Source organism: Dromaius novaehollandiae, chromosome 3 (assembly GCF_036370855.1).
Source record: "Dromaius novaehollandiae isolate bDroNov1 chromosome 3, bDroNov1.hap1, whole genome shotgun sequence".
Lineage (NCBI taxonomy): Eukaryota > Metazoa > Chordata > Aves > Casuariiformes > Dromaiidae > Dromaius > Dromaius novaehollandiae.
In genome coordinates this window covers 38,535,042-38,558,656 of record NC_088100.1, presented here as the reverse complement: position 1 = coordinate 38,558,656, position 23,615 = coordinate 38,535,042, and the positions used below count along the sequence as shown (strand labels likewise).

At 35.7% G+C, this 23,615-nt stretch overlaps 1 protein-coding gene across 7 annotated transcripts in view; it reads right to left on the bottom strand.

Moving 5' to 3' along the window:
- The window catches only part of DOP1A (DOP1 leucine zipper like protein A), a 76,034-nt gene that overhangs the window by 17,754 nt on the left and 34,665 nt on the right, over nt 1-23,615 (bottom strand). For 6 of the 7 annotated variants that reach the window (XR_010388272.1, XR_010388273.1, XR_010388274.1 and 3 more), the window contains 15 exons: nt 22,355-22,979; nt 19,042-19,316; nt 18,235-18,387; nt 14,331-14,431; nt 13,334-13,593; nt 10,583-12,587; nt 10,370-10,481; nt 9,231-9,410; nt 6,847-6,972; nt 5,239-5,373; nt 4,657-4,712; nt 4,032-4,136; nt 3,264-3,330; nt 757-901; nt 349-428 (listed from right to left, as the gene is read on the bottom strand). Coding sequence is in view for 4 of the 7 variants with exons in the window: in XM_064508714.1 (XP_064364784.1) it covers nt 349-428; nt 757-901; nt 3,264-3,330; nt 4,032-4,136; nt 4,657-4,712; nt 5,239-5,373; nt 6,847-6,972; nt 9,231-9,410; nt 10,370-10,481; nt 10,583-12,587; nt 13,334-13,593; nt 14,331-14,431; nt 18,235-18,387; nt 19,042-19,316; nt 22,355-22,979 (4,425 nt within the window). In the remaining 3 variants the exon portion in view is untranslated. The remainder of the gene's footprint in view (nt 1-348; nt 429-756; nt 902-3,263; nt 3,331-4,031; nt 4,137-4,656; nt 4,713-5,238; nt 5,374-6,846; nt 6,973-9,230; nt 9,411-10,369; nt 10,482-10,582; nt 12,588-13,333; nt 13,594-14,330; nt 14,432-18,234; nt 18,388-19,041; nt 19,317-22,354; nt 22,980-23,615) is intronic. The other variant, XM_064508716.1, reaches the window with a different exon arrangement.

Here is a 23,615-nt window from a genome sequence, read left to right as displayed (position 1 = left end):
CTCTTGGACAAAGCATTCTACAGAATAAGCTATAAAAAAAAATACAAAGACTGAGTGTGATTATCAGCAGAAAATAACACATATCACTAACAGCATAGAAAGTTTGCCACCAAAAATATCCCCTATAGTACCCTACACATCTGAAAAGGCACACACTACTTTGCATCCATCTCACTGAATCTTTATAACCTATTTAACTAGTTTTATACATGCTATATGACAGGAACCCTTATCTTTTCACATCATGTTTCCAGCCAAATCTCTTTCCCCAAACTTCTAATCCAAAGCTTTTTACAATATAAAAGATTATTATAAATCAGTATTTAGTACACCTGAGGAGACATTTACCTCAGAAAGTAAGGTTAATGCATGGACACTATAAACTGATGGAGTTATGTTTGAAGTTTCCATTGCTGGAGACAACATATCTAAACAAAAATAATAATAAAAAATGTCCAAAGTTAATTTTCTTAAGCCATTATTTACTTTACAAGCATATTTTAATAGCATATATTTTGAAGTTGTACAGACTCTGTCAGATACACTACATAAGATACCAATACCTGAACATACTAATATGGAAGCACTTTTATAAATATTTAATATATAAAATACTAAATTAGTATTATCACTTTATATATATATATATGTATGTACATATACATATTCAAATAAGTTAAAACTTCATTAATTTTGGCCTGATAATTAAACTAATTACAATGCTTTATTTAAAATAAAAGCTGAAAACAAAACCACCTTCAACATCAGATTCCAAGCTGTTTCCATCAACCATAATCTTGGGGGAAGGCTTAACCTCCAAGTTTCGTCTTAGCCAAGTAGTCTGCTCCAAGGAAGAACCAGCAATTGCCCCAATGGCATCTACTATCTTGTGCGTTACATCCTGGTGGAAAAACAACAACTAAACATCCTAAGAACTTTGCGCAGAAGGCTACATTCGTTGTCCTGACATGGTTTTGTAGGAAGTCTATATAACTTACAGAGTATAGAATGCAATTCAGTAATCTTTTTTTTTGAATCACTTCTGTTCAATATTATCAGTGATGAATAACTCCCCAGAAGATAAGGTGAGATTTTTCCCACAGATAAAATCAAATTATAAATATACTAAACAGAAGATACCAAAGACCCATTTCAGAGTACATAAATTATATGTAAGAAAATTCTAATACATTCAAGAAAGGTTCTGATTCAATAAAATAAAAATCTGTAAATGTTTAGTATATCTTTCTATGAATAACCAGGACTACAGTTTTTTTGCAGAAGTCCTTTCTACCAAATATATCTACTCCAGTTCTAAACATGCATCTGGTTGTGGCAGCCAGCTTCTTGTTAAAATATATATCAAAATATGTATTAAAATATATATACTTTTTAAAATCTAAGGTTTACTCCACAGGCACCTTTAGTATCTGGAGAAGAGTAAGGAAGTTATATTCTGTGTATGAACATGATTGCTTAACTTGGGCAGGACTCTGTCGTGTTTTTCAACAAGGCATTATAATATCATCTCATATCAGAAACACATTTTCAATTCCATTGAAATTTACATCCCTGGGGACCTCAACTGTTTTTTCTTAATCCTGAGCTACTTGGAAAAAAAAAATTCAACTTTCACATCATATCACTTATATACACAGGATCAAATTCATCAGATCTTGACTGGTTTACTAGCTTTTAAAAGAGTAAAGCTAAATTAGCCATCTAGCTTGTATCTAGTCAGTGGAGAGAGAGAGCAATTTCCAAAGTACGATTTATCCTCTTCTATGATATGCAAAATGAATCTCCCTTGAGGTTCCTCCCCCTCGCTAATGCCTATGGGTGGAGAATATATAACTCTGCCTACAACTTTCTGCTTAACATTTACAGACATTAGGAATTTAGATTCAAGACTCAAGGAACAAAAATTGCACCATTTTGCAACATGATTGCTATTGAAGAGAGGTGTAACCTGCTCTTTGTATACGGCAAGCATATATACTGAAAAGTTTGCACAATTGATGTTTCATCCTAACCAAGTATGTTATAAATTATAATCACCTAAGTCTGATCCATGCAAAATACAAGCACCCAACTCTCGTTTAAATCAGAGTACGTCCTTAAACCCCCATGCATCTTTGATTATAAACATCTAGTGCAGAATACAAAGCTGCCAGCAGTGAAAATTCTGTTATCATGGTGCTCCACTGCACCTCCTTCTTTCAGTTTCATTTAAATCGCTAATATTTGTTAAAAGAGAAAAAAAAAATGTTCCAGCAAATTCCCATTTTACCTCACATCAAAAAAATGAAGTAGTTTCATATAACCAAGACCATATGGTAACAACAGAATGAACTGTACAGAAGGATACATCTCTGAAGCCAATAGACTTCTTATGAGAACACTGACAGGGTTACCCAATTTACTTTTGGGCCCTCACTAGAATTTTTCAAACAATTGTTCCAAGAAAAAGAGAATTCAGGAAGCCCAGCAATATAAGAGAGAAAAGTTTGGTAATCAGAAATAGTGACATAAAAGAATAGGCAAGGTCTCTGCTTAGAGAAATCACTGCAGGGACTAGAATGCTAAATAAGAACAAAATATATATAAATTCTTTTTTAATAGAGGAAAAGAAATATCAATCTAAACATCAAAAAACACTGTTTCATGGACAGCATGGTTAACAAAGGCTGCTTTCTAACCCCACAGTACTTTTGCCCTGTGACCATTTCTCTAGCACATCTCAGCTGTTCTATCTCCACAGTATCATCCTTACAGCTCCCTCTCACTTCCCAAGCTGTTTGGCTGGAAAACTGGCAGCACCTGGCTAGTAGCTATCCAGCTGCTCCTTCTCAAGAAAGGTAAAGGGGAATTTCATCTGTTCTTTCTCTCAGCAGCGGCAGTAATTTCTCCCTTTTCTACATAATTGCCAATTTTCTAAAGCATGTAGGATCATTTAGGATATCTTTCAAATTCTGTTCAAAATTCACCAACAGTTTTTGGGGTGTCGAAACAGGGAGAGCACAAAGGTCTCATTTCCTTAGGGAACTACACTAAATAAAACAGTCAACTTACAAGCAATAAACATTTTTTAAACTTGTTTAGCACTTATCAGTTGCTTAAAAATACTTTTACAGGGAAAATCATTTGAATGCACTATTGTCATTCGTATGATTCTCTCAAATGAGGCATTTATTGTTCAATATTTTCAAAGCTACTTACATACATACATATATATATATATATATATATATATTCTTTTTTACCTGAAGATCTCTCTGATCTTTCTTATTCTCCAGACTTGGATTTTTCATAATAAACTCATTAAGAACACTGCAAAAATAATCAAGTAGATATAGATTTTATTTTTATAATAAAAAATTCAATTAGGACAACTCCGAAGAAATTTACATGCGTAATACTTATTTACTTAATCTTCAGTTATTTCTCTTTAATTTACTAACATTCTAGAAAACGTGTTTCTAAGTTTCTTAACCAGAATAGAATATTTTCCAAGCATTCTTAACCACAATAGTTTATCAAATACATGTTTTACTAGAACACACAAAAATATCTTTAGGGACAATTTATTAGCAAAATTAAATTCCAGAAAATGGTGCTTGATGCTTTATACAGAAAACCATATTCAACATTTTATTTCTAACACTCCACAAACAGTTTCCATATTGGGGATTAATCTTTTTTAGTAGGCTATAAATATACATATACTTACCAAACAGTAATTAGAGTTACTTTCTAAGTAAATTCAGAAGCTTAAATCTACTGTTTAAAGAGTCTGAAAGGCTCGAATAATCAGTGATGTAATAAAAATCTTGGCTTACATCATATTACAATATACAGTTTAATACATATAACCATTCCTCAGAGAAGAAACTAATTTGATAGACTTAATAAATAGGGATTCCTCTCCACTCAAAAGTAAGTGACAATGATTTGGAAAGACTAACACTTCAATATCATTTCACACACTTATATCTGAACTTCCTTAGCAATCACAAATATCAAGTGCTTACCCAAGTATGAGGAATTGCCCTGGAGCTGGAAGACCAACCTGGATAGAGTCCTTTAGTAGAAGCAGTAGTGATGCCCAACTATCTACTAAGCTGGTCACTGGAATCCTAAAAGAGAAAGTAATGACAGCAATGAAAACAGCATCGTATCTCTCAGGTATCCCCCATTTTCTTTTTACTTCACAGTTCTCCTGTCCGATATTGTGAATCAACATTCATATAGATCTTTCTTGTTTAATACCTGGTTTAATATTAGGTGGCTACATCAAGCTTGTAGTATGCAGACTCAAGAAAAGGAGGAAGGCAGAACAGTATACTCAAAAGACACGTTTTTCAGCCAACGGTTGGAGCAGTACCAGTGAGCTACAACATAATTAAGTTCAGCTTTCAGTAAGCTAGGGGGCAGATTTCCTGCAGGATTTTCACTTGGGGGAAGAAAGGTGATGCAGAACTGGGGAAATCTTAAAATACCTTTCTTCATTATAATACCTACAGTTCAAAACTATTCTTTTTTCATTATTTAGATTACACAGGGAATTTTTTATCCTATGAGTTATAAAAGATAAAAATGTCCTGATTGTTCATCTGCTTCTTGATGACAGAAATAAAATTTAACTTCTTGTCTTACCTCTGAGTATAAGCATAGAAAAACTGCAACATGCAGACTTCAAGTGAAAGATGTTTCTAGGAAGAAGATATGAAATACGTGTGATTAGGAAGAAGCAACTGACTTTTTTGTTGCTGTTTGTCACTGCAAAAATGATAATGCTAAAATGGTATGGCAGTGACTGAAGATAATTTATTTCATTAACAGTATCTTATGAATTCCCATTCAGGCGTCTTTATAGAAAGCTATTCTTCTCTTTTGCTTCTTCCTCCTTTTCCCACTTCCCCTTCTCACCTGAAAAAAGTCAACCTGACTCCAGGCTACATGTTTGTTTCCCTCATGTAAGTATCCTCTCCTCATGAAACATGATCTTTTACAGAGGAGTAAATGGGATTCTGGAATTTTTCAATAAATGGTAATAACTTAAGCAAGTATGGCTTCCTTTTCTTTCCCTCCCAAAGGTTCATCCATCTATTAGATATTCAAGATTTTCACACTGTACTGAATAGCTGAATTTGTGAATGAAGTATCCATATCATTTAATGCCTAAGCTTCTGTAAAAAGATATTAAATAAATGAATAGAGCATTTACAGTGTTCATACCTTGTCCTTTGCTATGGCTGGAGGCTGCTTCAAAACTTCTTTCACTGTTTGTATAACAGTCTCAGTTCTCATTACACTGATAGAGCGAACTAGCTCTACTAGCAGAAGTTGTTCTTCACCAGCTGCAGGAATAACCTAAAAGAATCAAACGTATGTCATAGATTTTCATCACAGACAATGCTTGCGCCAAAATTAAGACAGTCTGCCTCACAGGGTTCTTATCAAGTAAAACGAAAGAGATCTGCTGCTACAGAGGAGACTTGGGTTCCAGATCTGAACTGCCTCCTACAGCAGCATGTCACTATAGACCATAAAGTGAATCCTAGGAAGTTGCCTTCTCTTAATGAGAAGACTTTTCCCAAGTGAGCAACAGTGTTCTGACAATTCATAAGAGTCACAGTAGAAAACTCTAAAAGCTTCCTCCAAGAACATACTCTGCTTTCAACTACTTTTGTGGCAGTTTTCAGGTTAGTACAGAATATTTCAATAAAAACAGTCAATGAACGTTGAGCAATCAAGCATCCAAGCATGCAAAAGTCTGGAAATATGAAACACAAGGTTGGAAGCATTAGTTTAGGCTGGACCTCGATTATCTATCTGGTTTCTAATTTGGAAATATATTCCTTCTCAAAACACTATAGATTTTTCTGTTAACTAAATATTCACACTATCTTCAAATAGGACATTCTATACTTGATATGTCAAACATGAATTTATAGAAGTCATTTCTATCTAGGGTGTGATGAGAGTCAAGAGCTCCTAAAAGTCATCACTGAACTTATAGTACAATCTTAAAAAAGCTATATAGTGGTTGGGGAGGGTGGTGAGGTGAAGAACATATATTTTCCTGCATTGTGTGAGATAATTACATGAGTAAAGCCTGCAACAAAATACACATACCAAAGGCTCAGTTAAAATTTATAATCATGGCTTCAAAAACAAAAGGGCTGCAAGTGCTCTATATTTCTGCAAATTTAGGCGACTAAAAGGGATGGTGAATAAATTCAGGCATTTGAGTACAAATACACTGGACTAAATAATTCACTGAAAAAAAAATCATGCTTTTAAGAGGTTATGCCAATAGTGAAAAGTATTTATATTTGAGCAAAAGTGCTCATACATTCTATTTATGAAGGGGCATAGTATTCATCCATACCCCTAAGCCTGTCCATAAATCATCATTATCATCTTACTGTACTGCATAGCAAACCTGGTGACAGACTGGACCCATACTGTCCTAGATTCCAGACAGGTACAGAACAGAAAGACCAGGTTTTAAAGAAATCAGGTTTTTTTTTTTTTTTTTTTTTAATCGGACATAATAGGAGGCACATCGTTTCAGCTAAAATGCCAGTAACTAATAGTTCACCTGGGGGCTTGGACTTACTTACTCTGTTTCAGAAGAATTCAGGAAGATAACCCAGTTCAAAATTCAATTGGTAGCTCCCTGACCATACATTTGCTAATTAATAAACACAATTTATACAAATAGGTTCCATATTCTGTAATGTGCATTTTTCACTGGAACGCCCAGTCTTACCCTTAATGCTTTTAAATCACTTGAAGGTAGTACCTCTATTCAAAGTGACCTTGGTAGTATACACATACCTTTGTTCTAGAAGCATTTTTATTTTGTCTCCTTTCATTCCATACAAATGCAATAGCAGCCATGAAGTGAACACCATGATTCATTGAAATTGGGCCCAATAATTCAAGAATCTGCTGCCTCAAATTCTGAAACATGGAAGTAGAACATGTATGCCTTTAAATAAGCACCTCAACATTATGTTCAAAATGACTAGCTATCGAGCCATATTCAGATGGCAACTGTCATTAGTTTTTGTCAAAATGGAAGGATGCACTCAGTGCATTCATAAAGCTCTATTCTACATCTGCTACTCTTGAATCATTTCATTAATGACTTAAATATATTTTCTCTTCCATTGTTTATTAAATTTGCAAATGTTAATGAAGTGAAAAGCAGCTGATATAGAAAGGTATAGAACTCAAAGTGACCTGACAAACTGGGAGAATGTCCTTGGGCTTTGCATGCAAAGGTAGGAATAAACCACTTTAGCAATTCAGGATGAATAATTATGTAGATAGCAGTGCTGCTGGAAAAAAAAAATCTTGGGATTATAATGGATCACAAACTCACTGAGTCAGCAACAAGGAAAGGAAAAAAGCATCCATAAACAACTGCGCTGCATGCAAGACATGAAATAGTATTTTCCCTGAAAGAGGATACCATGTAGCATGTCCAGTTTTGGACACCTTACTTCAAGAAATGTACACAAGTTCAGAGAACCCAAACTATAAAAAAAGAAGCAAGATTAGTGATACAGAAAATATGACCTATAAGGGACAGAAATGAATTTGTATAGTTTAAAGGAAGGAGAGTTAGTGGGGATATAACAGTTTTCAAATGTGTATGAAGTAATTACAAAGAAGAAAGGAAGATGATGTTCATGTCCACTACAAACAGTGAAGGGCTTAATTTATAGCAAGTAAGATAAAGATCAAGAAGTACGAAGAAAATCGTAGAACAAGCTACTCTGGGAGACTGAAATTTTCATTGTAGAAACTCTTAATACTATGTTTCTTAAGTATGTCAGAAGTTATTTAGGCACACTTGGGTCAGGAAAAATAGCATATATTTCCTGAGACTTTTTCTAGCCCTGTTTTCTATGACAGGAGGATTACAGAGAAAAATCTATTTCTTGTCTATTTTCTGAAAGCCATTTCTACTCTGATCTGAGATATTTCAGTAGGAATTCTCTAAGCTTGCACGAAACTGCTAAACAGGATCCTAGAGCTTGACTGTGCACTTTATGTACTTGCCAAGAGAGCAGCTGCCAAAGCAGCCCTGTTGGACTGATGCTTAAAAAGCTCGCTCATATATGAGGCACACAATTCTATATAATTCCATGTGTTTTTAACCACAACAACCAGTTCTGAGGCAGCTATTAAAGCAGTACACAAAAGGCATGAGGTGAAAAAGCAAAAAAACCTATTCTAATAAGTGACTACCTGAATTCACTGACTAGCTGAATTCAACCAGGATTTTTCATATATGGCCTACATGCTCTTTTGAATAATGTGGATTGGGGCAAAATAAAAAAAATCTGGGATTTACAAAAAAGTTGATGCTGAATCAGAGTACAAAAGCTTATCTTATTTTCACAGAAGCAGCATAATGTTTATAGGCCATTCACAAGTACAGACTTCCCATCAGTGAGTGGAAAGCCTTCTTGGCAGCACAAATATGACCATGAATCATGTCTGCGCAAAAACAATATAAGGAGTTATCTATTACTCCTTCAGTTCGAATGACAAAGGTTGAAAAGGTTGTAACACAGCATCATCACAAAACAGTGTCTGATATATTCAAATTAACTACGAGGAAATCATATTTTAAAATACTTCAAATTTAAATGACAATTTCTTAGTTAAGAATGTGAAGTACTACAAGTCTGAATTGCTTTCAATAAAAGGGCTAGGCAGAGTTCTCAGTAGAGTCCTACTTGTCTCCTTCTCAGCTTCTCATCTTTACAATTACTAACTTTCTACTTGCTCTGACATTTCCTTGTGTATAATGCCATTACTGTAAAAGAGTTAAATGTCTGAGTTCACAAATGTCTGAGTACAAGCTGTTTTAAAAGTAGAGCTCTGTTTTGATAAGATTTAACATGAATATTTTATACCCTTTGAGACATAAAAGGGCAGCCTTAAATGGCTTCAACTGTTCTTCAGGGTGGATGTGATTTCCTTTGTAGAAAGCCAACAGGGGAGGTACATTGTTGTCAGGTGATGCACTTCAGTTTAAAAGCAGATTCAATACCCATGTATAAAAGCCTTGTTTCTGGGGTGAATGGTTATGGATGAGGACAAAGGTATTGAAGCACAACTTATACTTAAGGGAATGTAAGTGAATTTAGCTTGACAAAGGTATTTGTGAACAACTTAAACGGTGTGATCCCTGATATTCTGACCTTTGTTGATCCAAGATTAATAGTGGTAATGGAAGCAGCAGCAGCAGTTGCTTTCTCTGAAGAATCTGCAAGATGAAGGATGCTCCATAGCAGAGTCACAGAAGACATGATCATATGCAAGATAGACAGGATCCCATTGCGTGCTTCAATCAAGTGTTTCTGATCTACATTAACCAAAAGCTAGTGGATTTCAAAGAAGAAGGGGAGGAAGGGCATTAAACGTCTACATAAACAGCATTAGTAAAATAGTATGAATTGAAATTTAATGGACTTCAAAGTTTGCAACTTTAACTCTTTTTCAAAATATTTTTAATAACTCTTATAGTATATACAGTTTTGAGTCTATTAAATAAGAATAAATTCAAGAATCTTTTGACTCTCAATCATTCAGTATGGAATGTATTCTGAATGTGTGAAGCCTCAAGTCTACAGTGATCAATTTTATATCATCTACCAAAACCTTTGCAAAACTTAATTTTTTCAGAATTTGAGGGGAAACTAACACTCTATGCAAAATTATTTGCTTGCACAGAGAGTAAACACTTTTCAGGTATTTCTAAATGAACAGAAGGCAGAAGGGAAACATGAAAAAAAAATAAATAAAAAAGATAGCAGGACAAAAATTTTCTTGCAGAATCTGGGCCAAATTCCTAACATACACTATGCTCAGAGCATCAGATCCAAAAATACCACTTGAATAAAAAGACAAATTGTGAGTATACAGAAGCTGCAAAAAGAGGATATTTTGACATATTGCAAGATGAACAAAATCCAGCCAGAAAATAAAGGCAGTCTGTTAGGTCCCACAAATGAAGCCAGCTCTAAAAGGTGGCATCTCAGAGGCCTGAAAGTTAATGAATTCCTACTTTGCTCTTTTTCAGGGTAACAAAAAGAAAAAAAAAAAGAATCTAAGAATACTCTCTCAGAGATCTAATCTGTAGAAAATCGTTCTGTTTAATTGAGATGTATATCTTAGCAATGAAAAACATATTTATAGCCAATATAGTCATATTTAGTATTTTTCCACTCAAGCATTCAAATCTGTACAAGTACCTATATACAAGCACTGTTAATACAAACATCCCCCTTAATTTGATGGGTACTGTAGAGGAATCTTTCAGACACCCAAATAGGTTTACCTGATGATATTGTGTAGATGGATCTAAGAGGCAGTAATGAATTATTGTTGTGATACCTTCCAATAAAGTAAGAACCATATCTGGTGGAGTGACTGATGCCATCCAGAGAGGCCTAAAATAAAAGATTCAGTTTTTAAGTAGTTCATCTGATGGTAAATTAATTCAATACAATAAAATTTGCTTGAAAAAATTATACATCTCCACATCACGTACCTATTATCAGATAATCCTGTTTCATATTTATACTGCTGAATTAAATTATCCAAATTCCTGCAAAGCTGAAGGGTCACAGAAACAACTACCCTCTGAAGAATTTTTCCCATGTAAGGCAAAGTAGAAGTGATAAGGCCAATCCACTGGGGGTGCATTTTACAGGCACAGTGTTGGTGCAGAGCTCTTATCACCGCACAGAGAAACATGCCTTGACAGGTTATTGGCTGGGAGTGTAAATACTGAAGGGACGTCATGGGCTGCTGTGGGCCGATGTGCTCCAAGTCCGTTATGACAAATTCAAAGCCTGTTTCATTTTCCTCAGGCACAGTCATTACTCTGTGTTCCAGGACAATCAGCCGCTGCAGTACTTTTAGAAGCTGTGACTGCAGAGTACTGCCATTATCAAATTCATCTTCAGAGAAGTTTATAAGGCTGTCTTCAGAGAAACCTTCTTCTACAGCCACTATGTTTTTTCCAGCTATCTTTTCACTGTGCCATTTCTGTGCACTAAAGATAGAAGACAGCAGACAATGCAGGATCACTTTCTGAACTTTGCACTTGGATAACATGTCCGAAATAAAACTAGGAAAGCCCTTTGCAGAGCTTTCTATGACTTTTGCCAACTCAGCAAAAAGAAGTGTCAAAATTTCTATACTCATCATTTGCATATTACGGTTTCCTATTAGATCTTGTGAGGTTACTTTAACATGAGTTGGATAGTGGCTCCGCATATAATATAAACACAAGGAGATAAGAATTTCTATGTACATAGAACTCCGAAAGTTATGGTTCGAATCAACTGGGATGTGACTATAGAAATCTTTGCCCATAACAGATATTCGATGCCTGGCTAGAAGATTCTGGAGCAAGGAGAGCTGAGGAGTGTATGCATTATTGACACTGGTGGTTGAGATGGCACTTACAAAAGCTGAAGGATTTGTTTTCAGAATTGCTTTAATCGCAGAAAAAGCATACAGTGTCCTTGAAGAGTCATACAGCTGGAGATAGAGCAGCACATGTTGATACAATGGATGGATATTAAAGTTGGCAGATCTTCGCATTCCTGGGGACCCGACATCACTTTCTATTTCTGAAATCTCTCCTTCTCCACAACTGTACCAGTTTTCTAAATCAAGACCATCACTAAAGAAGACATTGGTTTGTTTAAGCTTTTCTGTTTGTGCTTTCTTCTTCTCTTCATCTTTCTTTTTGGCTATTTTCACCTTTGGTTTTGCACCTGGTTGCTTGCCAGACTCTTTAACAATTGTTTCTTTTTCTGACATTTTTTCTGGTGGCTTTCCTTTGAAGCTGAACTGAATACTACTGTGGCTTCGCTTTCTAGACTTTGATTCCATGGAAGTAAAAGTGAGGTCAGAGAGAGACTGCTGACTTGCATCAATACAAGGTGAAGAATTATTTCTTGAAATTTCATCTTGTAAGCTCTCAAGTCCAGTCTCAGTTGATGCCGATAATAACTGGGAGCTGTCATTACTGAGCAAACTACTCTGGCTACTTTGAATATTCTGATCTTCACTTTTAGTCACCTCTTCAGAGTTATCTAGTGGACTGAATTTGCATGAAGTATCCTCAGAGTTTAGATTATGCACAACCGATTCAGTTTCTTCTCCAAGACCACTTACAACTTTGCATATTAGATCAGTAACCACTTGCTGCACAATTTCATCAGGTGAGTCTTCTCTCAGAGTTTGAGAGCTATCCTGAGCACTCAGGCTTTCTGTTTCTACCTCGTAACTGATGTTGTCTCCAATAGATGACTGAGAACAGCCAGAGTCAGAACTCTGCAACGTTTCAACTTGATGGTCAGGAAGGTCAAAATCAGACACAACCATTGGAATAGTCTCACTGCTGGTACTTAACAAGGAAAGCCTGTCACTCAGAGGGTTGACAGTCAGGCTGAAGTTCTCCATTTCATCCATAGCAAGTTGTTTTTCATTGCTCTCTTTAGGTATAAGTTGTCCTTGGCTTAAAGGCACATGAGAAAACGCTTAAAGAAAAACACAGAAAACCATACATGTAATACTTAGAATTAAGAATAAGAATTTAGAATTAAAATTAACAATTTAAAGTATTTTTAATACTTTGACCGAGATGAAGGTTTGGTAGTTAGCTCCTTTTCACTCCCAAACAGGAAAAGAAAAATGTTAATAAGCTAACACACATGTTCACTTCACCAAAGCAAGATTATTTTAGTAGCAGACTTTAGCAAAACAACGTAATTTACAAATTAAATCTTATGCAATCTTATGAGCTTGTGTTTTCAAAAAAATAAATTAACAGTATGTTACTAAAATTATACTATACGTGCATACACTTCCAAACTAGATCAGTATGTTTTCAGTCAGCCTCATATCAGAGTGATCCTAATTCAAAAAAACATTTCAGCTCTTGGTTAAACTTCAAGACATATGCTTAAGTTCCACTGAAGTGAGTAAGACATAATAATACACTCTACATTAAAATATTTGAGTATTTTCTTAATTTGGAAGCAATGAAACTTCAAAGATACTGGGTATCTTTGGGTAGATATATTGGGTAGACTTGGTATCAAGCCTCCTGGGTAGACCTGAATTAGGAAAAATATGCATGCATAAACAGATGCACATATAAGCAGTAGTTACTCTAGAACTTTCTTTTGAGAATTACTGTCAAAAATGTCTATGTTTTAATGTTACTTGTAAATAATAAGCACAATTAAATAAGAAACTTCCTACAGTCCTCTAGTGTACATACCATCTGCACAACTAAATTTCTGCATAAAGTGCTTTTCATTTTCTTCCTCAGGGTGACAGGGAGATTTAGTCCAGTAACATTCAGCCTGTACTCGCTGAACAGAAACTCGCTGAGTTTTTGGATGGAGAAGCAGTAGGAGCAAAGGTTCAAGAACCCTTGCAATATCATGTCTTTGAAGGACTTGATTTAGCCAGGCTTGTCCCACTGACCATGTAGAACCATCTAAGCTATTAAGGCTGTCTAGCATAATAAATAAAGATCTAGAACAAAAAGAAGAATGAATTTAGCACATATTCTATAGTAGCTCCAAATTTTATATTTTAGTCTAGCCTAATGAAGAAATAACCATGAAGAGCTAGAAATAATGTCAGTTAAGATAGCTCTAGTAGTAGTAGCATAGTCAGTTAAAATATTTGTACAGCTACTAGCATAACAAGTTGTCGTTGACTACTAAGTACTACAAAAAGACAAACCTAAAAAGCCAATTCATGCAGTTGCATGGAAAATAAGAAATACCTTATTCATATACTTGCTTGTCAGTAGGTGACATCTTACATAAAAACATACAGACTACACAAAATAATTTTTATATCTTAGTGCTTACTTGCAGATTTTTCTTAAATTCTCTTAGCTCTGTCCTTACTTTCTGTTTTTATATAATGCAACTCTGTGTTGACTTCCCTCTCTTGCTTTTGTTTTTACAAAGTCACAGCGACAACCCAGATACTACACTCAATATACACAATGCACTGCTGGTCAATGCACCAGGTGACCTTTCCCGTCCTATATTTTATAGCTGTCAGAAAAATCTACAACTGACATCACCATCATGAAAATAAATTTGTCAAACACTCAGATTTGCTTATTCCCCTCCTTCCTGGCTCTCATGGTTACACTGAGGTTCTCTAAATTCTAAATATTCTATGTTGTCAGTGTATTACAGTTGCAGATTTTGAAGCAAAATTATTTCAACTGAATCATGGCTGCAATCACCAACCTGTCAAAGGTACGGCCAAAGGAAGAAGACTTGTTAATATGAAGGTCACGGGTGAGATGCCATAGCACTGCAAACTTTGCATGAGCTTCCATTCTTACTTTCTGTGGATCAAATTATATGTTAGATCAAACAGAATACCACTAGCCTCTGTTAAGTACTGAAAAAAAGAGGTACACAGAAGTTTAAAAAATATCATGAAGTTATTATAAATCACATATTTGACTATGAGTTCTAATCTTATCTTTTAATATTGAAAAACAGTAATAGGCAAGAATAGCATTTTGCAAACAATTTTAGTAACAATTTTAGTAAAGGATTCTTCTCCCATCTTGATCTTTCCTGCCTCAGTTTCCAAATATAGCTTGGAAAAATTTTGAATACATAGTGCCATAGCTTGAAGAATACTCATTTTACTCCTGCCAGTTGCACAGCTCTGCTTTCAGTGAGTTTATCATAATCAATATCAAGGCATTAGAAGAGATTGTGAAAAGTGTTCAGGAGGAAACATGCAAGCTTTTGAAGAGGAAAACTCAGGGATATGAAGGTATAAAGAAGAAGAACTGTCAGAGAAATATTTAGATATAAGCAGCCAAGCGGTAGTGTCTGGAGTCATGGGATTAAACACAATATCCAAGGAAATAAGGGAATGAAAATAGTTTGGCTGGAGAGAGAGATGCAAGAATTCTCCAGCTAGATAACACATTGATAGAATTCATCAATAGGATGCTATTTTTTGCTCCAGAACTTACAGCTTAGTTTTGTAACAAATAATACATGCTTAATGCAGCAGATGATAATCTGCTGCACATTACTGCTAATAACATGCAAAATATTTCATTCTGCAAATGGTATTAAATTAAGAATTTAGCCACAGTAAAGAGATAAAGGCATATCAGAGCAAAAAGTTATTCCAGGAAGGCTGAAAACAATAACAAATGCCACACTATGATAAGAATACATGGGTATATCTGTAAAAAACAGTTTTATCCAAGAAACAAGGAAGTTACTAAGCAGCTGTAGGACTGAACAAAGAAAGCACAGTAATTAAGATGGTCATACTGAATAAAGCATCAAGTAAAATTAGTTTCAAATACAATGAGGGTTTAAGATAAATTGCTAGATACGCAGGGAGACAGGGAGACAAAGAGATGATTCAGGTTTTGTTTGCTTGTTTTTAAAACATATGCTTATAGGAAATAAACAGTAGGTATATTTACCTCTAATCAAAAAGAACCCAAAACACAAACTGTTAATGTCCCTGACAATCTGGCGCACTTCCAGACTTCACTTACAAGATATAGCTAAAGTTTGGAAACTGCTAATACAACTAGTGTGTGCCACAACAATGCAAATGTTAAGTCAAAGCTAAAAAAAATGAAAAATTTAAAAAGAACACTAGACAGATCACACCAGACTCAGACTAAAAACCAGAGAAACAGCAGCATTCTGCAAAGAAAAGCAAACATAACGCGTATTTAGAAAAAATATGCTTATCACAGGAAAAAAATTGCTGCCAAATACATACACAGTTACGCAAAATAATTCAACATCATCTGCTGATTAGAGAGAGAAAATAACCAATTCTCAGACATATGGAGAAGATTTCATGGGAGCCCTCGCAGTCCATGCTGTGAAGATTTAAGGAGTTACTCTCGTCACAGCAAGGTGAGGAGAAGTGCCACCTCTTCAGACACAGCAGTTCACAGACTAGCATAATACTTTAAACTATAAATCAGCAGCAGTATTATCAATATGCCACGCTGTGAATTGCAGTGATTGACATGCTGACTCATATTCAGTTCAGTTGACCTTGTTAATCTCTGGCAGAAAGGCAGAAAAGACAACTGCTTGTGAAACCACTCAAGCATGAATTGCCAATGCTTGTAAACAAGTAACTAACTTCGTATCATCCAGTCTACAGGGGCTGTGAAGACAGTTTGGACATCTAAAATTTAAAGCACTACAAAGGCCTCAACTCAAATGTCAAATCGACTGCCTCTATCTGAAACAAATTTCTGGAAAAAACAGCGCACCAGTCATTACAAGTGGAACACCTATTAATCATCGTAAAAGCTAAGCACGTGCTTTATATATGGGTAAATAGATCATTTCTTTTGATACAGGAAAAGTGTCCTACATAAAACAGCCTGTGTTGCTGAACGCTGAAAAGCTCCCTTTGTCTAGTAGAAAAGTACAGAGACATATCACAGATATTAAATAGACATTGTTTGTCATCAATCTGAGTATCTTCTAGCTTCAAAAGATTTTGAAAATACTACTGCACTTGCACTAGCTAAATGGAGAGCAAAACAGAGCTAGGCAGTAGGATAGCCAAGATCACTTCTGAAAAAAAGCCAGCAGTGTGATAAGAGACCTTTGTGCAGCAGTAAGGAAGAGGAGAAATACATCACGTGAATTCATGAGCAAATATCTTAGCCTGCATAACAGGAGTTGGGACAAATTACAAAGTACTAATGAGAAACCAAACACTATTATCAGAGAAGCAGAGAAGCAGCCCTTGGATCATTCAGAAGGTTCTTCTCAGATTATGGTCCATGGCTTTTGACAGGAGACAGAGAGAGAAAATATAGACCTTCAAGAAAAGAGTAGCTTCAGCAACACACTCCAAAGAAACGTGCAGACAACCTGCAACCCAGCTGTCATGTCAGTTACAGCAGATAAGGCATGCATATTTCCACAAAGGTGCAGATGCAAAGAAAAATAGCAATTACTGTAGAGCAGTTTATTAATTGTCCTCTAGAACTGCCAAGAAGGTCAGAAATGGTCAGAATTTAAATCTTTTAAGGACAAATAACTAGAGAAGAAAGGAGCCACATGAGACTGGGAAGAATTGTACAGGAGCCTCTTCACTGAGAGCTTGAAGGAAAAGACGGTTACAGAAACCCTCTAGCTGGAAATAGTTAACTGAGAGAAGTTGCAGAGGATGGAGCTCAGAAATATCGAGCACGGCTCTTGGGATCTGCAAATAAAGTAAAATCTGATTAATTACAACTGGCTCTTTGGTCTGATATTTACATTAGCTGTTACAAAAAGAACAAGATAATGTATGAATGGTCAGAAAGAAAAATTCACTGTCAGAGAGAAAGTGAATTAAGGCAGAAGCAGCAAACCAGTAATGTCAAATGCAGCAGACTCAGAAGGATGTTTCTCATGGCAAGCGAAAGGAACCAAAACAGACCTCAGACTGTAAAAATGAGGTGGTGGCACAAAGACAGTAAAGATTTAAGAAAATCTATTGAGAAAAGTGACTGAGGTGTGGCAATGGCAAAAACTTCTTGCTCCAACTTCTGTGGAGGAAAGGAAGCAGAAGGGCATAGATGCTATATTAATTATTTGACAGGATGCAAGAATTAGATGAAATAGGCGGGAACACCTAGGAGGGCTGGACTACAGTCAGTTAGGATAAAGCAAAATAAATGTTTAAATTTGAAGGAGCTGCACAGTGAAAGAAGAGCTGTTAGGATAACTGGAATGGAATCTAGGAAATCTAGGTCCAATTCCTAGCATTACCAGGCCTTTTTTTTATGCTTTGATTAAGACCTCATCTTTCTTGATAATGTTTCTTTGTACAAACTATTCCCTGTTCTTCACAAAAAGCATAATGAGGAAAAAGGAATCATGAGATGTCATGAAAACAGGGATCAAATACAGAAATAAGGTTAAGTGTTCCTGTGAGTGTGACTATAGGAAAGAGTGGCAATGCCAGAGGGTTGGATGAGTATTTTCAATGTTTGAAACAGTCTTACAAATACAATGCAACATTTTTAAAATAGTGGAGTTCTTCATGCCCTCCACTGAAGCACCATGTCCTTTTTCCAAACATGTTTCTCTAGAAGTAAGCATATATTTAACTCATCTTTCAGTAACCATGAGAACAACTCACCTTGTCTCTGTGAGTCAGCTGCTGACTAATAACATCTTCACAAATGCTAGAAGATGGTACAAGGTTGTGCAACTGGTAGAAGAGCTCCACACTCTTCTGATGATGCTGAGGAGTTCCATCGCCCAACTGGTCCCATAGAGTTAAAGCTATATGCTTTGTAAATGAAATAAATATTGCAAGAAAGACAACTGAATGAGTATCATATTTTGTTTTTTTCCCCTCTAAACTAATTTGAGATATATCCAGTGATGGGAGACACTGCATCTGATGATGCTGTATGACTAACAGGCTATCTACAGGCTATTTGTATGAATGTAAGCAACTCTTTAAAACACTGTGTTAAGTTATGACATAGAACATTCCTGTTAGGAGTCAGAACTCAGTCATCTCCAGAAGTAGAAGACTTCCACTGGAATATAATTAACTACCTAATAGGCTCTGTGGCTAGTCATCTCTTGGAGATGATTTCTTACATAAATTACAAATGTAGAAAGAGCAGTACAGCTCAGCCTCATACCTTTGCTACCCCTAGATGTTAACAATGCTATTCAATCAGTTTTCATTTATATTTTCAAAATCTTGATTCAATTAAGTGTTTTCACCTGAGCAATCAGTAAACACTCACAGTTGGAAAGTTGATAACATTTTAATTTAGAGCCTAATATGGATTACAACTTGTCAAAACACTCAGCAAGGAAGTTTGGTTTACCACATCAAGAACAGGAAAACAGCAGAGACTCTCAGTCTTCACCAGCCAGAAAAAACAATCTAAAGAAAACATTAATGAGTATGCATAATGCACAGTACCTTGAAGAAATCTGTCTTTTCAGCCATGTATCTCAGGTTGCCTTGGGTAAGAGGAGGTCTAATGACCACAGCCACTCTTCCCTGGTTAGGACTAAGAGGCTGAGCAGTTTCCACACTATTCAGATTTTCTCCAGTAACAAGAGCAACAGATTGAGTCAATCCAACCAAGTCCATCACAAGTGAAATAGTAACACCTTGAATGCTGAAATCACTTGCTTGTTTGCAAGCATTCATTAGAGTCTGAAGCCACAGTGGAGGCTGCACTTGTTCACAGTCTGAAATGAAAACCAGACAAAATATTTTCATTTAACAATTTTAAATGCTATTCATTTTCCCTCTTGTATCTCAAAACCACATCTATGATTGCCCTTTACTTTTCATATTTCAACCCTCTCACTGTATGTGTGTAGGAAAATGTATGCAGGAGAGAAATACTTACTGATGTGCCTATATCTTTACCTTTAGAATAATATACTTAAGAATGTAATACTGTATCACTTCAAATATTTAGTAACTAAAAGCGAATATCAAAACTTAACCAAGGAAGAGATAAAATATATTTTATGGAATTGCATCCATTTTCACAGATGCATTCATCTCATTTTTTAGACAAAACTGCACATTTGTGCACACTATGCAAGACTGCACATTCCTTCATTTGCTCTCCTCCTTCAGGAAATTCTTGAAGAGCAAACAAGTCTTAACATTGCAGTTTGTCCTAGAATAACTCCACAGTATCTTTTATATGTAAATAAAGTGTAAATTGACACAAAATATAATTGTTTTGCTCAAAACATATAAGATGAGTAAAAGTATCTCCAGCAATTGATGGTTTTGGCAAGAAAATTATCCCTACTAGATAACATTCTGCTTTCACTGTAGGCTGTTACTTTCCTCTTCTTACTGTCCCCTCACTTATCACCATACAATGGTCTGATAATGCAGGTTATTCTCTCTGCAGTTGACAGTCAAATCACCCTTTGTGCGTCACATGCACAAGGCACCCTTTTATTTTAGTGTTACCAGAGTAATTTTTGTTAAAACATTGAAAGGACTATGGATTGCAATCCTAAAATAAGTAAATGATTCCATAACAAGACACAAATGAAAAAGTGCTACTTAATAGACATAAATACAGCATCTATTTAGAACCAAAAGATGCAATTTATAATTTACATACACAATAATTTTTCAATAGAATTTAGAACCTAAATATATCTAATACAATTCCAATTTAATGCCCTAGAGTTTATAGATATAAACATTCTTTGGAGCTTGACTCAATTCCCTTTTTAATTTCTTCAATTAAAAATAGCAGGCATTTATTTGAGAAATTGAGCATACAGCTAAGTTTAAACACAATTATGTTCTACCAGTATCAGAATAACTGGACTCACTCCTATAAATAGATCGATGATTCTCACCGTCAATTAAAGGCAAGCGTCACACCACCCACAAAAAATAGGAAAAACATGATGTGAAGTTAGGAGCCCTTCAATAAAACCAGCCTCCTCTGCAGCAGAAAAATGTATCAGTGTATGAAGAAGAGGCTGGCGTGTGAGTTAGGGCAACTGCCATCGCCCGTCCTCCACTCCCCATTCCGCTTGCAGCAGTTATGTGAAGCAGGACTCCCTGGACAGTGTGGCAGGCCCATGCCCATTGCCATGCCAGTCTGCCCTGCCGTTCTGTACACCAGACACCTGTGTCTGAAACAAAAGCTTCCCAGCTGATTTCAACCACCTATGGCTTATGCTCATTCCCCATTCAAAGCGACGCTCTTTAATAGATTGCAAATGCGACATCACAAATGGAAAAGTTCAGGTGAGAACGAGCAATGCAAAAACAAGACATTCAACAAAGTGAACATGATTCCTAGAATGACTGCCTTCTTAGGTGACAGCCATTACTACTGAAGCTCTACAGGCTTCCTGCTTTAAAGTTTAGAAGGCAGCAGTGATGGAAAGAATGAGTTATATCTACTGAATAATAATAAGCAAACAATTGATTTTTTAAAAATTCTCTATCATCAGCCCTGGTTCTCTCATTTGCAGGCTGCTAGTGTTTGAAAATGTTATATTTTTCAGAGTCATATCACAGAAAAAGCAGAAATATCCTAGATCTTTTACAAAAGGTAGCATGCCTATTTTATAAATGTGAATCTGAAGGTCAGAGATGATGCAGCTTTCAGAGTCCCATAGCAAGCCCAAGGAAAAGGTCAACAGAATGCAGAGTTTAGAAAAGCAATACCCTTAGTTAATACACAGCCATCATCAAGTTGCCTTTAACTGGCATGTAAGTATTTGACATATCTGGATCTCACAAAGTCAAAGACACTCTACTCCTGACTGTGTAATGAAGACATACATAATATATCTAAAATACTATGGGAACAGAAGAAGCAGTCATTTGTTAAATCAATGCGTTTGCTACTGAATGCCAGAAAACTATCACCTCTCCAAGCAGTGCCCATCGCATTTTGAAAGCTACGGATAAGAACAATTTTCAAGTTTCCAAGAAAAATAAAACCACACAAGACTCTGAGATAAGCCAGTGTTATTGTAATTATAATTCCTTGCATGCATCTAGTACCTCCACCATAACACCATTTTAAGGCAACAATTCTAAAGCCATAGGCCAGAAGTGGGGCTGGAATTAGGACACTTACCTGAGAACACATACAGACTTCATAAAACCCCCATTTTTTGTTTTATTTTCTGATGCAATCATAGCCAGAAGAATTGTTTGTATCAGTTGTTTCTTAAGCAAATGATTACTTTAACTTTAATAGAAGGAAAGTAAAATTAATGAAGTTCTTAGCTGGTGTGAACTTTATTCAACAGAAGCTTATAACTTCCATAATTCCACACAGTAGTCAATGTGCAAATCAGTCCAAGATTACTAAAATGAAGCTAAAACCATATTTGATATCACCTTGTGACTATTACATATATATGGCAAAGTTGAAAATATTTTTTGTGCCATAGGAAAAGTGTTGCTAAGAAAACATTCCTGGATCCATATGGTAAAGAGCAACATCTGAAAATCTAGATTCCACTCTCAGGCTTCAGCTTGTGTAATTTCTATTTGTCAGCCCAGTACTGATTAGTGTCAAATTCCATGCAAAACCAGTAATGTTCTTAAAATCTATTAAGAAATAGTTTAGTCCAAAAAAGCAAACCAATTAATACAGGAGGAAACACATGTTTGAGAGGAATAACAAGCAACAACACACAAAAAGCATGACTACTGTTACTTTACATATTTTTGAAAGAAAATATTTTAAAAGCAAAGAACAAAGAAGAGTGCTGCTTACCAACTTCAGGTTTCCCAGCATGTAATTCTGAAGTACGGTTTCCCTCAGCAATGTAAATGGGAAAACTCGAACATTCAAGATACAGCTGACAAGCAGCAATAAAGGCAGGAAGGTATTCTTTTGGTGTCTTTTTCTTGTTTGTTTTCTTCACCTTAGCATCTCCTTGTGATTCTCTATCCCATTTTGTGGTCTGCCCTTGCTCTCTAGTGGGGTCTACTGGAAGCTCTGTCCCTAATGGCTGAGACAAGGAATTACTCTGAATGATATACAAGTTGATAAATCTGGTTAAAAACTGTTGGACATACTCCAAACAGCACTGCATTGCAGTCTTTTGGATTGTTTTCCCACTTCGAGTTGCTGTCCCCTGTGTCATTAGGGAAGGAAGCTGTACAATGGTTTCCTCAGATCCCACAGTTGACGCTGTCTCAGTCTCTGAGGATGTGCTACCTATAATAGGGATGCTGGGTGCACCATGACCTTCATTCAGCGCTCTATCAATATCATCAGTTGTATCCGCCTGGTATTGTACAAACTCAGTGAATCCACTTTCTGATGACCGACTGCTTGGAGGATTTTCACCATCTTCAAACACATCGTTAGGATTGTCAAGTGAAATTGAGGGCACCTAATTGAGATAAAAGTTTAGTTATTCTTTAAAATGGGTTATTTAGTTACTAGTAAGAAATTTTTTATTTCCTTGTCAGTTTGAAAGCAACAGAAGTTCTAAATTTTTATTCCAGTTTTAAATTATATCTATTCATATAAATACATTTTATACAAAATAATGTTTGGTATTTTCCTTTTATGAGTAACAGCTTAAATCACACTTAAAGAGCTTAAATAACACTTAAAGAACCCCTGACCAAGCCAACTATATATCTATCTATACATATATATAAAAAAAACTACCAAGCAAAACACTTCAATTAAAAAAGAGACATGATTATGATATGAAGTTAAAAGCAATAATATGTAAAGAGTCCTGAAGCACATATACCCAGGATATTATTAATTTATACAGCCATCATAATGCTCATACGTCAGAAAACAAAAGTCCTCACTTCCAGCAGTAAGCAGAACACTACACTCTGTTGCTTGTGGTCATTTTAGCTAGCAAGATTCCTGGAGTACTTTAGGTTTTAGCATGTTCTTCTACAAAAGAAAAGATTTCCAATCTGTTGATTGGAAAACTGCTGCAGTAATAAGGAACTACAAGATGCCTCTGGGTGGAGGAGATAAAAGGAAATTTCAGGAAAGAAGA